The 16,046-nt window shown below is 45.3% G+C and overlaps 1 protein-coding gene across 1 annotated transcript; it reads right to left on the minus strand.

The window, feature by feature from the left end:
- Positions 1-863: 863 nt before the first annotated feature.
- On the minus strand, positions 864-15,801 carry LOC311104298 (ranBP-type and C3HC4-type zinc finger-containing protein 1-like). The gene is made up of 14 exons (XM_084146107.1): positions 15,300-15,801; positions 13,111-13,285; positions 12,906-12,989; positions 12,648-12,789; positions 12,418-12,508; positions 11,958-12,255; positions 11,731-11,858; positions 7,896-8,066; positions 3,720-3,880; positions 3,264-3,375; positions 2,893-3,072; positions 2,690-2,788; positions 2,301-2,444; positions 864-1,941 (listed from the first exon to the last, which is right to left on the minus strand). The coding sequence occupies exons 1-14, from the start codon at positions 15,564-15,566 to the stop codon at positions 1,861-1,863; spliced, it is 2,133 nt and encodes a 710-aa protein (XP_084002233.1). The 5' UTR covers positions 15,567-15,801; the 3' UTR covers positions 864-1,860.
- Positions 15,802-16,046: the final 245 nt, after the last annotated feature.

Below are 16,046 nucleotides of genomic sequence, written 5' to 3' on the forward strand. Positions count from 1 at the left end.
CTAGGGGTTAATCTCGATTTATCAGGGGATGCTGCAGCACCCTCAGCACCCCTACTTCCCGCAGCTATGTGAGCGAGAGCCCCTACTGTGCAGTGTATCTCGGAATCTTCATTGATGTGCTTGAGGCAAGCCTCATCGGTCTTCCTGTTCCTGTATTGTCACATTTCTGAAACCGGATTTACAGCTTTTTAGTACCAGCTAGCTGCAACAGTTGCCTGGCTACCCAGACTCCTTGCTTGACAGTATGTAGCGAACGACAGTATGTAGCGAACGACAGTATGTAGCGAACGACAGAGCATAGTAAGAATTTGGTGTGAGTTGTCAGACTACTGCAACAGATGACCATCATATGACAAGGTTTAGGATTTGCCATAGTAGAGTGATCATTAGTTTATTCCAAACATTTAGCAATGCAATGCATCAGTTTTGCATTCAGGCCTACATTGCCACTGACTGACAAAAAGCGAACTATAATGAACAGCTTCACGAATTCTGGCATTATATTCCTCCGTAGGCTACAGTATGAAAATGTTTGCATTCACTAACTGTAAGTCGCTCTGGATAAGAGCGTCTGCTAAATGAGTAAAATGCAAAAATGTAAAATAATAACACATACTGATATTTGTTACATTAACAATGTAAACCATGAAAATAGTGTATTTACCATAGACTGGGTAATACATTTTAATTACCTTATGCAGCTTGAATAGGCTAAAGAAACGCAGACCGAGTGTGCCATCCTCATGAGCTTTGGCAAAACAGGAGGCATTCAAACTGTGGTGTTTTTTGTGTTAAACCACCCTCTTCTGAACCACCCTCATCTAATGCTTTATCATATTACATTTCATTAGAGAGACTCAATCTTGTGTTTAGAGTGGCTTTATTGACACACTGTTTTAAAATGCACTATGGCACACAGCAGCTACTGAGCAGATCCACTGATTATTCCATGAAAACTGGCAGATAGAAAGTGTTTTCTTGGCATTCATACATTTGTCTGTCTGTAATAAGAGCCTGTGTGTAATAAATAGAACAGAACACTTAGTCTTCAAAACAGATCTACGTGACAGAGCCTGGCATTCATTCAGAGGTGCTAAAACATAGAAAAACATGAAGTATTAATTTCACATGAACTCTCATGTACTTTCAAAATGGCTATTAATTAACACACAACGCAATTCAGTTTGATACAGAGATTATGTTTGTTCTGTTTCTATGCAGAAAAAATGGCATTATTTCCAGTCAGAACACAGTACGCTCTCTGTTACAACCCCAGAATGCCGTAATTAGCATTATTTCCAGTCAGAACACAGTACGCTCTCTGTTACAACCCCAGAATGCCGTAATTAGCATTATTTCCAGTCAGAACACAGTACGCTCTCTGTTACAACCCCAGAATGCCGTAATTAGCATTATTTCCAGTCAGAACACAGTACGCTCTCTGTTACAACCCCAGAATGCCGTAATTAGCATTAGACTTTGGCTTTGAGTGCTGAAAAAGTTAAGTACACTTAGTTTAATGTGTCCCTGAACAGTATTGCATGACTCTATTTGCATGAGTCATTTAGACAAGCAGCCCAATTCTGATATTTTTCCACTAATTGGTCTTTTGGCCAATCACATCAGATCTTTTCACAGATCTTTTTCAGAGCTGATCTGATTGGTCAAAAGACAAATTAGTGAAAAAAAAATCAGAATTGGGCTGACTGTCTAAACGCAGCCTAAAGGGAGAACAGAAACCAACAGGAAACGTGCATAGCTAAATGTGTAGTGCAATCATCAATCCTTTGAGTGACACACACTAATTTGTCCTATCTCACTCACTCACTCTCTCAACACACACATCCCTCATTGTCTTTCTCAGTGGCAGTTCTGACACTTTGGGTGACATTTTTGGTTGTTGATGTTGCAGCGGCAGCCACCGCTGGTGTCTCCTGGACCCTGGGAGGAAACAGAAGCACATTAGATGTGTATATTTTATTGTCACACACCGGATAGGTGCAGTGAAATGTGTTGTTTTATAGGGTCGGCCATAGTAGTACGGCGCCCCTGGAGCGAATTAGGGTTAAGTGCCTTTCTCAAGGGCACATTAACAGATTTTTCACCTTGTCGGTGCGGATATTCGAACCAGCGACCTTTCAGTTACTGGCCCAACGCTCTAACTGCTAGGCTACATGCTGCGCTGCACAGGTAGCAGACAGACAAATGTGAAATGTCTGCATTACAGGTGACCAGAGGAGCACCACCATGCAGAGCTAGACTGAATGTGACAGAGAGAGACAGGAGGGGCGGGCTCTTACCCCTGGCCCCCAGCGAGGCCCTCTGGTGACCCAGCAGATCTCACTGTGACAGACAGTGCAACGCAGCCAATCACAGCCCTCCTTTTTCTGCACGATGATGCCGCACTGAGGGCAGTGCATGGCCTCCCCGGAGAGGACCAGGGTCTGAGAGAGAGAGAGAGCGAGCGAGCGAGCGAGAGAGAGAGAGAGAGAGAGAGAGAGAGAGAGAGAGAGAGAGAGAGAGAGAGGTATTACATGTTAATGTAACAGTTATTATCTGTTAATATGATATGAGCAAAGTCTTACTAACCTGAAAACACTAACAATCCTTCCCCTAAAATCTCATTGTCCTCAATGCTGAAATCGATCTACAGGTATAAAGTATGTGTGTAAAAGTGTCTGTGCGTCACCTTGAGTAGATCTCTAGTTCTGCGGGCTGCCGAGTCGTTCTCAGCACGGGCCGTCAGGTCATCCTGGTACTGCTTACAGTCCATCCCTTCATGGATTGCCTGAGAGAGACAGACAGAGTAGAGAATGAGATCTGTTCAAATCCATGGTGAATGCAATTAATGGTGAATCTAAATGTGATGTGTGTGTGTGTGTGTGTGTGTACCTTGCAGAGCAGGCAGTTGTGCTTGTTGCAGACGGGGCAGTCGAACACGTTGACTGTGTCCTCGTACACACACCATCCGGCACAGTCTGGGCTGGCACAGTGGTAACTGCCCTCACAGCGAGACTCTGCCACAGACAAGCCTCTCTGCAGCCAGCGCTCATACTCCTCTTCCGACACCAACTGGTAGGCAGGAAGGAATGGAAGAGCAGAGGGGAGAGAGATGATTAGATTACTGATGTATGTTGGGTTGTCTGGTCTGCATTAACCAGACATTAGGCAGTGTTACACAGTATGTCTATAATATCCAATGGACCATCTTGTGTAGCTACTATTATATACATTAGAAAGAAGCCAGTGATGTCTCCACTCACAGCTCTGATCTCTCTCCCCTGCAGGGTGCAGTCACAGGCGTATGTGTCATCACGGTACGGACAGGCCACCTCCGGGTCTTCACACATCAGGACTACTGAGCGCAGGCAATCTCTGTGAACACAACAACACACTTGCTCCATCTCTGCATAAGCATCTCACCCACGCCCCTCTTGCACAGTTCGAAATCCACCCCAAGACAATTCTTGTAGAAAGAAAGAATCCGAGGGGTGTAAGCAATATGATGTTATAGCTGCACTTAGCAGCTCTCTGGCAGGCTAAGTGGAGTTTCCGTCACATTGCTAACACCGCTCCAATGCTTTCAGATCAGCTAGTGTCTAGGGGGAGGGTCACGAGGGGTTGGGTCATGAGGGGGAGGGTCACTAGGGGGAGGGTAATTAGGAGGAGGGTCAAGAGAATTGTGGACGGATACTGTCTCCCATGTCTCTGAGTGTTACCTGCAGAAACAGTGGAGACACTCTCTGAGCAGGACTCCCTCCCCAGGCTGCAGGTCCAGGTAACAGATCCTACATTCCACAGCATCTGGGTTGGGCACCAGGTCCTTTCCATCCAACATCACCAGCCGGGCAAAGTTCTCCCTCCGCTCTGTCTCCCTCGCCTGGGGTGGTGGGGATCCACAACATACAACACACACGTTGAACACACACGTTGAACACACACATCGTTCACACACACAGACAGACGTTCATTTTGTTCGAAACAGCATTTTATTCGCTTGCTTTATTACAGTTAAATACACGTTTTAATTGCAACAACATGGATGTCAAAAGGCCTTCATTATTTATTAAATTGTGCATTTTGAAAGATAACACATTAAAAACAAACGGCCATTGAAGTTGTCCACTTGATGACCCTGACTGTAACACAGGCACAGAGTGGGCAACACAGCAGTTCTTTGTTTTCTCTGAAATGGTAGGTTTCAACTGGTTGGCACACACTAAGCAAACTTGGCCTACATGGACTTGCAGTATAATTACATAATTCATTACAAACATGCAAAGTTACATTTACATTTGAGTCATTTAGCAGACACTCTTATCCAGAGCAATTTACAGTAGCAATTATAGTTAAATGCCTTGCTCAATGGCACAGCGGCAGATTTCTTTCAGCTAGTCGGCTCGGGATTCAAACCAGCGACCTTTCGGTTACTGGCCCAACGCTCTTAACCACTAGGCTACCTGCTGTCCTATATACAAAGACTTCAACATACAACAGCCATGATTCTTTCATTTGCTTAGAAGTCATACAAACACACTTCTGATGTACACTACATGAACAAAAGTATGTGGACACCTGCTTGTCGAACATCTCATTCCAAAATCATGGGCATTAATATGGAGTTGGTCCCCCCTTTGCTGCTACAACAGCCTCCACTCTTCTGGGAAGGCTTTCCACTAGATGTTGGAACATTGCTGCGGGGACTTGCTTCCATTCAGCCAAAAGAGCATTAGTGCGATCGAGCACTGATGTTGGGCGATTAGGCCTGGCTCGCAGTCGGTGTTCCAATTCATCCCAAAGGTGTTCAATGGGGTTGAGGTCAGGGCTCTGTGCAGGCCAGCCAAGTTCTTCCACACCGATCTCTACAAACCATTTCTGTATGGACCTCGCTTTGTCATGCTGAAACAGGAAAAAGCCTTCCCCAAACTGTTGCTACAAAGTTGGAAGCACAGAATCGTCTATGATGTCATTGTATGCTGAAGCGTTAAGATTTCCCTTCACTGGAACTAAGGGGCCTAGCCCGAACTATGAAAAACAGCCCCAGAACATTATTCCTCCTCCACCAAACTTTACAGTTGGCACTATGCCAGCTTTACACCACTCCAGCCGACGCTTGGCATTGCGCATGGTGATCTTAGGTGTGTGTGGCTGCTTGGCCATGGAAACCCATTTCATGAAGCTCCCGACGAACAGTTATTGTGCTGACGTAGCTTCCAGAGGCAGATTGGAACTTGGTAGTGAGTGTTGCAACCGAGGACAGACGATTTTTACGCACTATGCGCTTCAGCACTCGTTGGTCCCGTTCTGTGAGCTTGTGTGGCCTACCACTTCGCGGCTGAGCCGTTGTTGCTTCTAGACGTTTCCACTTCACAATAACAGCACTTACAGGGGCAGCTCTAGTAGGGCAGACATTTTTAAACCTGACTTGTTGGAAAGGTGGCATCCTATGACGGTGCCACGTTGAAAGTCACTGAGCTGTTCAGTAAGGCCATTCTACTGCCAATGTTTGTCTATGGAGATTGCATGGTTGTGTGCTCAATTTTATACACCTATAAGCAACGGGTGTGGCTGAAATAGCTGAGTCCACTAATTTGAAGGGGTGTCCATATACTTTTGTATATGTAGTGTATTTGTATCAAACAATGTCAGAGGGTAGGAAGCCACAATGCTATGTAATGTAGTGTACAGTCACTGAGATTCTGTCATACGATAAATGAGTATTACTTAGTAGCTTGAGCGTGAGTGCATGGGTTGAAAAGAACGTTCAAGTATGTTTACAAAAACATAGAAAGTGTGTGTGTGTGCATCAGTCAGTCAGCGTCTTTCTGCGATGTTACGTGGTGTGTGTGTGTGTGTGTGTGTGTCTAGTCCATGGCCAAGTTTTCCAGTAGTGAGTCATTTTGAGCACCCGCGCCCCTCAGCTCCTCTCTTCTCCCTTCCTCCTTCAAAAAACAAAGAGACAGAAGAGAAGAGAGTCAGCCTTAGAGCCCAGCCTACCATCCCTGGTCGTCTCAACTCCTACTATCCCTACTAAGCCTACCTTTTCCCTAATAAACCTTTTCCCTAATAAATGACGCACTGTAATGAACTGTAAACTGTGTGCATATGCAAGAGTGTGTATGTGTGTGTCTGCATCAGATGTTCCTACCGGTCCTGTTGGCACTGTCTGACAGCTTGCATTTCCTGCTGTACGCACCATTTGAATGTGTTTACGTGCATGAGTGAGTGAGTGAGTGTTTTTCCTATTTTGTTGCATTACAACCTGTAATTTAAATGGATTTTTATTTGGATTTCATGTAATGGACATACACAAAATAGTCCAAATTGGTGAAGTGAAATGAAAAAAAGAACTAAAGAAGTTTCAAAAAATTTATACAAAATAAAAAACGGAAAAGTGGTGTGTGCATATGTATTCACCCCCTTTGCTATGAAGCCCCTAAATAAGATCTGGTGCAACCAATTACCTTCAGAAGTCACATAATTAGTTAAATAAAGTCCACCTGTGTGCAATCGAAGTGTCACCTGATCTGTCACATGATCTCAGTATATATATATATATATATATATATATATATATATATATATACACCTGTTCTGAAAGGCCCCAGAGTCTGCAACACCACTAAGCAAGGGGCACCACCAAGCAAGCGGCACCATGAAGACCAAGGAGCTCTAAACAGGTCAGGGACAAAGTTGTGGAGAAGTACATATCAGGGTTGGGTTATAAAAAAAATATCAGAAACTTTGAACATCCCACGGAGCACCATTAAATCCATTATAAAAAAATTGAAAGAATATGGCACCACTACAAACCTGCCAAGAGAGGGCCGCCCACCAAAACTCACGGACCAGGCAAGGAGGGCATTAATCAGAGAGAGAGACTACAAAGCTCCACAGCAGAGATTGGAGTATCTGTTCATAGGACCACTTTAAGCCGTACACTCCACAGAGCTGGGCTTTACGGAAGAGTGGCCAGACAAAAGCCATTGCTTAAAGAAACAAATAGGCAAACACGTTTGGTGTTCGCCAAAAAGCAATGTGGGAGACTCCCCAAACATATGGAAGAAGGTACTCTGGTCAGATGAGACTAAAATTGAGCTTTTTGGCCATCAAGGAAAACGCTATGTCAGGTGCGAACCCAACACCTCTCATCACCCCGAGAACACCATCCCCACAGTGAGGCATGGTGGTGGCAGCATCATGCTGTGGGGATGCTTTTCATCGGCAGGGACTGGGAAACTGGTCAGAATTGAAGGAATTATGGATGGCGCTAAATACAGGGAAATTCTTGAGGGAAACCTGTTTCAGTCTTCCAGAGATTTGAGACTGGGACGGAGGTTCACCTTCCAGCAGGACAATTACCCTAAGCATACTGCTAAAGCAACACTTGAGTGGTTTAAGGGGAAACATTTAAATGTCTTGGAATGGCCTAGTCAAAGCCCAGACCTCAATCCAATTGAGAATCTGTGGTATGACTTAAAGATTGCTGTACACCAGCAGAACCCATCCAACTCGAAGGAGCTGGAGCAGTTTTGCCTTGAAGAATGGGCAAAGATCCCAGTGGCTAGATGTGCCAAGCTTATAGAGACATACCCCAAGAGACTTGCAGTTGTAATTGCTGCAAAAGGTGGCTCTACAAAGTATTGACTTTGGGGGGGTGAATAGTTATGCATGCTCAAGTTCTGTTTTTTTGTCTTATTTCTTGTTTGTATCACACACAAAAAAGATTTAGCATCTTCAAAGTGGTAGGCATGTTGTGTAAATCAAATGACACAAACCCCCCAAAAATACATTTTAATTCCAGGTTGTAAGGCAACAAAATAGGTAAAATGCCAAGGGGTGGTGAATACTTTCGCAAGCCACTGTATGTGTTCATGAGCATAAAACCATCCTACCTGCTGGTACTGTCGGACAGCTTCTTTCTCCTGCTGTATGCGGCGGAGCTCCAGAGGGTCTGGTTTGTAGCTCCCAGGAACAGTATAGCTCTCTGGACGGTCTGTACTGCAGATCTCACACCCAGGCCGCGTGGGCTTGTTTATGTACGTGCAAGAGGGGCAGGCCCAACCCTGAGACACACAGTGAGACGGTCTTTACAGGTGTGTACAGTGGGGAAAATAAGTATTTAGTCAGCCACCAATTGTGCAAGTTCTCCCACTTAAAAAGATGGGAGAGGCCTGTAATTTTCATCATAGGTACACGTCAACTATGACAGACAAAATCCAGAAAATCACATTGTAGGATTTTTAATGAATTTATTTGCAAATTATGGTGGAAAATAAGTATTTGGTCAATAACAAAAGTTTCTCAATACTTTGTTATATACCCTTTGTTGGCAATGACACAGGTCAAACGTTTTCTGTAAGTCTTCACAAGGTTTTCACACACTGTTGCTGGTATTTTGGCCCATTCCTCCATGCAGATCTCCTCTAGAGCAGTGATGTTTTGGGGCTGTCGCTGGGCAACACGGACTTTCAACTCCCTCCAAAGATTTTCTATGGGGTTGAGATCTGGAGACTGGCTAGGCCACTCCAGGACCTTGAAATGCTTCTTACGAAGCCACTCCTTCGTTACCCGGGCGGTGTGTTTGGGATCATTGTCATGCTGAAAGACCCAGCCACGTTTCATCTTCAATGCTCTTGCTGATGGAAGGAGGTTTTCACTCAAAATCTCACGATACATGGCCCCATTCATTCTTTCCTTTACACAGATCAGTCGTCCTGGTCCCTTTGCAGAAAAACAGCCCCAAAGCATGATGTTTCCACCCCCATGCTTCACAGTAGGTATTGTGTTCTTTGGATGCAACTCAGCATTCTTTGTCCTCCAAACACGACGAGTTGAGTTTTTACCAAAAAGTTATATTTTGGTTTCATCTGACCATATGACATTCTCCCAATCCTCTTCTGGATTATCCAAATGCACTCTAGCAAACTTCAGACGGGCCTGGACATGTACTGGCACTGCAGGATTTGAGTCCCTGGCGGCGTAGTGTGTTACTGATGGTAGGCTTTGTTACTTTGGTCCCAGCTCTCTGCAGGTCATTCACTAGGTCCCCCGTGTGGTTCTGGGATTTTTGCTCACCGTTCTTGTGATCATTTTGACCCCACGGGGGGAGATCTTGCGTGGAGCCCCAGATCGAGGGAGATTATCAGTGGTCTTGTATGTCTTCCATTTCCTAATAATTGCTCCCACGGTTGATTTCTTCAAACCAAGCTGCTTACCTATTGCAGATTCAGTCTTCCCAGCCTGGTGCAGGTCTACAATTTTGTTTCTGGTGTCCTTTGACAGCTCTTTGGTCTTGGCCATAGTGGAGTTTGGAGTGTGACTGTTTGAGATTGTGGACAGGTGTCTTTTATACTGATAACAAGTTCAAACAGGTGCCATTAATACAGGTAACGAGTGGAGGACAGAGGAGCCTCTTAAAGAAGAAGTTACAGGTCTGTGAGAGCCAGAAATCTTGCTTGTTTGTAGGTGACCAAATACTTATTTTTCACCATAATTTGCAAATAAATTCCTTAAAAATCCTACAATGTGATTTTTTGGAATTTTTTTTCTCAATTTGTCTGTCATAGTTGACCTGTACCTATGATGAAAATTACAGACCTCTCTCATCTTTTTAAGTGGGAGAACTTTCACAATTGGTGGCTGACTAAATACTTTTTTTCCCCACTGTAGATGGAAACCTACTGTATGTCAACATACAGCATCTAGGTATGCATCAGTTGTGTTATGAGGGTGAAATCCATGTAGTGGAGTGAAATAGTTATTCAATTATTACCAAGGGGTCCTGTACAGAGCTAATCAGTTGGGCTAGACAATCTGGACCCTTTCTTTCTAAAATTAGCAGCTGAAATTGTTGCAACCCCTATTACTAGCCTGTTCAACCTCTCTTTCGATATCGTCTGAGATCCCCAGAGATTGGATAGCTGCTGCGGTCATCCCCCTCTTCAAAGGGGGTGACACTCTAGATCCAAACTGTTACAGACCTATATCCATCCTGCCCTGCCTTTCGAAAGTATTTGAAAGCCAAGTTAACAAACAGATCACCGACCATTTCGAATCCCACCGTACCTTCTCCGCTATGCAATCTGGTTTCCGAGCTGGTCATGGGTGCACCTCAGCCCCGCTCAAGGTCCTAAACGATATAATAACCGTGATCGATAAAAGACAGTACTGTGCAGCCGTCTTCATCGACCTGGCCAAGGCTTTTGACTCTGTCAATCACCGCATTCTTATTGGCAGACTAAATAGCCTTGGTTTCTCAAATGACTGCCTCGCCTGGTTCACCAACTACTTCTCAGATAGAGTTCAATTTGTCAAATCGGAGGGCCTGTTGTCTGGACCTCTGGCAGTCTCTGGGGGTGCCACAGGGTTCAATTCTCGGGCCGACTCTATTCTCTGTGTATATCAATGATGTCGCTCTTGCTGCTGGTGACTCTCAGATCCACCTCTATGCAGACGACACCATTTTGTATACATTGACATTTTAGTTATTTAGCAGACGCTCTTATCCAGAGTGACTTACAGTTACATCTGGCCCTTCATTGGACACTGTGTTAACAAACCTCCAAATGAGCTTCAATGCCATACAACACTCCTTCCGTATCCTCCAACTGCTCTTAAACGCTAGTAAAACTAAATGCATGCTCTTCAATCGAACGCAGCTTGCACCCGCCCGCCCGACTAGAATCACTACTCTCGGCGGGTCTGACTTAGAATATGTGGACAACTACAAATACCTAGGTGTCTGGTTAGACCGTAAACTCTCCTTCCAGACTCACATTAAGCATCTCCAATCCAAAGTTAAATCTAGAATCGGCTACTTATTTCGCAACAAAGCCTCCTTCCATCATGCTGCCAAACATGCCCTCGTAAAACGGACTATCCTACCGATCCTTGACTTCGGCGATGTCATTTACAAAATAGCCTCCAACACTCTACTCAGCAAATTGGATGTAGTCTATCACAGTGCCATCCGTTTTGTCACCAAAGCCCCATATACTACCCACCATTGTGACCTGTACGCTCTCGTTGGCCCTCACTTCATATTTGTCGCCAAACCCACTGGCTCCAGGTCATCTATAAATCACTTCTAGGCAAGTCCCCGCCTTATCTTAGATCATTGGTCACCATAGCAACACCCACCCGTAGTATGTGTTCCAGCAGGTATATCTCACTGGTCATGCCCAAAGCCAACACCTTCTTTGGCCGCCATTCCTTCCAGTTCTCTGCTGCAAATGACTGGAACGAACTGCAAAAATCTCTGAAGCTGGAGACATTTATCTCCCTCACTAACTTTAAGCATCAGTTGTCAGAGCAGCTTACCGACCACTGCACCTGTACACAGCCCATCTGTAATTAGCCCACCCAACTACCTCATCCCCATATTGTTATTTATTTTGCTCATTTGCACCCCAGTATCACTATTTGCACATCATCTTCTGCACATCTATCACTCCAGTGTTAATACTAATTTGTAATTATTTTGCACTATGGCCTATTTATTGCCTTACCTCCATAACTTACTACATTCACACACACTGTATATATATTTTCTATTGTGTTATTGACTGTACGTTTTGTTTACCCCATATGTAACTCTGTGTTGTTGTTGTTTTTAATCGCACTGCTTTGCTTTATCTTGGCCAGGTCGCAGTTGTAAATGAGAACTTATTCTCAACTGGCTTCCCTGGTTAAATAAAGGTGAAATAAATAATAATAATAATAGTGTACCTGAGGGCCTGATTTCATAGGGGTAAGTGCTTTGTTGAGTTGTGGCATCTCCAGGTTGATGAGGTCTTTGATTTCACTGATGTTCAGCCTCTCTGCCCCGGCTCCATTTGGCCGCGCTCCATTTGAACCTATCGGAACAAAGCTCGTCAGGAGGAAGCCAACACAATGGGTCCTTCTGTCAATGGTGTGTATGTGCGTGCATTTGTGTGAGTGTTTAGCAGTGTCACCCATGCTGCTGTGGCTCAGTCTGGGGGGCAGGGTGCTGTAACCCCTCCATTCCTGGGATGTGGGGCCGTTGCTTGGGGTCTCAGGAGGAGGGGTAGCGGGGGTGAGGAGGGCTCTTTCCTGGTCCTGCTGGAGCAGCTGCCGTGTGAGGCGGGCGTGGCGGGCAGAGAGGAGGTACAGGAAGGCTGTGTCTCCGTCCCTACGCACCCCGTAGGACGCTAGAGAGCGCTGGTCGGCGCACAGACACTGGCCAATCACCCAGCGCTGCACCCGCGGATGGAAGCCATACTCCAGGAATACCTAGGGGACAGAGGGACATACAGAAAGGTACAAAAACTGAAGACAGAAAGTAGGTTTACATTATGTTGAAACTATTGTAGAGCTAAATACTGTTATAGAGATCTGAATTCAAATTCAAACTGTAAAAAAATATATATTCTTATTTTAGCTGTTCAGACTAACCTGCTGCTTGAGTATTGCGATGGTCGCGTGGGGGAGGACTTTCACTGTGACACAACAGGAAGACGAAGAATCTTCGACCACTACAGCCAAGCTTTCACAGAAAGATACAATCGTCATGAACTCCTAAAATACCCATTTCCTGTCATCGCACCAATTCGCACAATATTCTTACTTCTTCAATAACTTCCTGTTCTTCTACCCAGTAGCTTGTTTGCTCTTAATTCTCTCACCTAAGCTCTGTGTCGCCGTAGCTCCTCTCAGAGGGCTGGATCTTCAGCGCTGCCTGCTGACGAGCCAGGGTGGCAGCGTAGATGGAGGCCGCCTGGATGTCACCAGCCTGGATGGCCCTGGTCAGCTCAGCACACATCTCCTCTACAGACGAATGGACACAAGGGAGAAACACAGAGTCAGGGACAGTGAGCAATTGAAAAAGGGTAGAAACTTGGCCAATACACTACTGTACACACACCCCCACTGTTGAGGGCTACCTGTGCGTGGTAAGGAAGTGGAGCTAGGTGTCTCAAAGGCCTCTAGAGGAAGTTGTCGGTCATCGGTGGGAGGGCTGTCGGACACTGAGGGGTCAGGACAGGAGAAGACAGGGGACTCAAGTTATTAGAGCACAGCAAAGATTAGAGGAGAATATAGTGGAATATCAGATCAAAGAGAAAAGAGGCGGGAAGAAAGTAGACTGACCCCTGTGTGCCTCTCGGAGTGATGACATCACCACTGTGGCCCACTCCTCAGCCTCCTGCTCGCAGCGGAAGTTGAAGCTGATGCGGTCGTGAGGGGGCGTGGCCAAACTCAGCTCATGGCATTTTGGTGATTTCACCTCATAGTGCACCGACCTCAGGTCAAACTCTGCAATGGACTGGAAGACATGGAGGGGGAGAGAGAAGAAGAGTGGTGCTCATTTGATCACACTGAAATTGGCTGCCTACCACTGTTTGTTCCATGGTAGTATGTTGACTGTAATTCTTGCACTGGAATTACTTTTGAGCTCTGTTTTTGGGAGAGATTGATTGGACAGCACTGTAGCAAGGTACAGCCTATAGACCTAGTCAGTGGGAATGTTTGATGAGAAGAATATATAACTATACTGGACAAAAATATTAAACGCAACATGTAAAGTGTTTCATTAGCTGAAATAAAAGATCCCAGAAATGTTCTATACACACAAAAAGCTTATTTCTCTCAAATTGTGTGCACAAATTAGTTTACATCCCTGTTAGTGAGCATTTTTTCCTTTGCCAAGATAGTCCATCCACCTGACAGGTGGGGCATATAAAGAAGCTGATTAAACAGCACGGTCATTACACAGGTGCACCTTGTGCTGGGGACAATAAAAGGTCACTCTAAAATATGCAGTTGTGTCACACAATACAATGCCACAGATGTCTCAAGATTTGAGGGCGCATGCAATTGGCATGCTGACTGCAGGCATGTCCACCACAGCTGTTGCCAGAGAATTGAATGTTCTTTTCGCTACCATAAGCCGCCTCCAACATCGTTTTAGAGAATTTGGCAGTACGTCCAACCGGCATCACAACAGCAGACCACGTGTAACCACACCAGGCCAGGACCTCCACATCCGGCTTCTTCACCAGCGGGATCGTCTGAGACCAGCCACCTGGACAGCTGATGAAACTGTGGGTTTGCACAACTGAAGAATTTCTGCACAAACTTTCAGAAACAGTCTCAGGGAAGCTCATCTGCGTGCTCGACGTCCTCACCAGGGTCTTCACCGGACTGCAGTTCGGCGTCATAAACGACTTCAGTGGTCAAATGCTGACCTTCGATGGGCACTGGCACGCTGGAGAAGCTTCACAGATGAATCCCGGTTTCAAATGTACTGGGCAGATGGCAGACAGCGTGTATGGCGTTGTGTAGGCGAGTGGTTTGCTGATGTCAACATTGTGAACAGAGTGCCCCATGGTGGGGTTATGATATGGGTAGGCATAAGCTAAGGACAACGAAAACAATAGCATGGTAATTTGAATGAGATACCGTGACGAGATCCTGAGGCCCATTGTCGTGCCATTCATCCTCCACCATCTCCTCATGTTTCAGCATGATAATGCACAGCCCCATGTCGCAAGTTTCTGTACATAATTCCTGGAAGCTTAAAATGTCCCAGTTCTTCCATGGCCTGCATACTCACCAGACATGTCACCCATTGAGCATGTTTGGGATGCTCTGGATCGATATGTACAACAGTGCGTTCCATTTCCTGCCAATATCCAGCAACTTTGCACAGCAATTGAAGAGGAGTGGGACAACATTCCACAGGCCACAATCAACAGCCTGATCAACTCTATGCAAAGGAGATGTGTCACGCTGCATGAGCCAAATGGTGGTCACACCAGATACTGACTGGTCTTCTGATCCATGCCCCTATCTTCTTTTTTTTAAGGTATCTGTTACCAACAGATGCATATCTGTATTCCCAGTCATGTGAAATCCATGGATTAGGGCCTAATTTATTTATTTCAACTGACTGATTTCCTTATATGAACTGTAACTCAGTAAAATCTGTTGTGCTTATATTTTTGTTCTGTGTATTTTGTTTAACTATAAATTATCTGTTTCAAATGACTAAATAACTCATGCATGCCTGTCAAATGTAAGCATGAGACCAGGAGAAATGTCATAGTGTTGTTTTAAAACCCCCTGTACACACATGCCTGCCTACCTTGGTAACACTGGTAATAATAAAAACATCACGTGACATGTAACTTTACTTCATTGCGTTTTAGCTGGCAATTTCAACAACTATTTTTAATGAACACCATTTTGCATTTAGTCAAAAGCAATAAACATTATTTGTCAACATGGCTGACAAATGACATGAATTGAAATCCCCCTTTAACCCTTATCTCTCTTACCACACTCCGACCCGTTGTTCCGCTGGTGTCCCGTAGCGTGACACGGAATTCCCCGGACTTCCCGGGGTCCATACTGAGCTGTAGACGGAGTGACTCATCACCTGCCCCTGGAAGACACAGCGGCCGAATACCAGAATGGCAAACTGATACCCGTACCGACATCAAGACGGTATGGCAGCCAGTTTGTGAGGCCCCATAGCCAGCGATAGATGAGGACGGGTCCGGCGGAGGGGTGTGAGTAGTCCACCCGCCTGAGCTCAGCGACATTCCACCGACAGCCTCATGCAGTGTTTGGAGACGTCAAGACACCGTTCCCGGTGTGTTTACCACCACCCCAATATTGCCAGCAGCGATTGCTATTAGTATTCCCATAAAAATGGCAGTTTCATCGTAGTCCCTTCATTTACCAAGCTCACAACAACAGAACCGATGAACGACCAGCTACCAGGAAGTGCGCACTCTGTGGTACTGTTTGTTTGGCTGGCTCTCTCGTGCTGCCAGTGCCAATCATTTGCGCCACCACACGTTGTACCCATGTACTACACAACATGGCTTTTCTGCAGGTCCAAAAACGTTCAATTTCCTAAATTTTTCAAAAGCAGGTGCACAAATGTACAGCATATATGATGTACTCCTATACTACATTTTACGCATACATGGTTGACCTACTTTCAAAAAGACATTAGCAGATAGAAAAGTCTGAGGACTATGCAGCGCTAATGTCATGCCATGCAAAATGTTGCTTTT

The sequence above is a fragment of the Coregonus lavaretus genome, assembly GCF_964263955.1.
Source record: "Coregonus lavaretus genome assembly, chromosome: 2".
Classification (NCBI taxonomy): Eukaryota; Metazoa; Chordata; class Actinopteri; order Salmoniformes; family Salmonidae; genus Coregonus; species Coregonus lavaretus.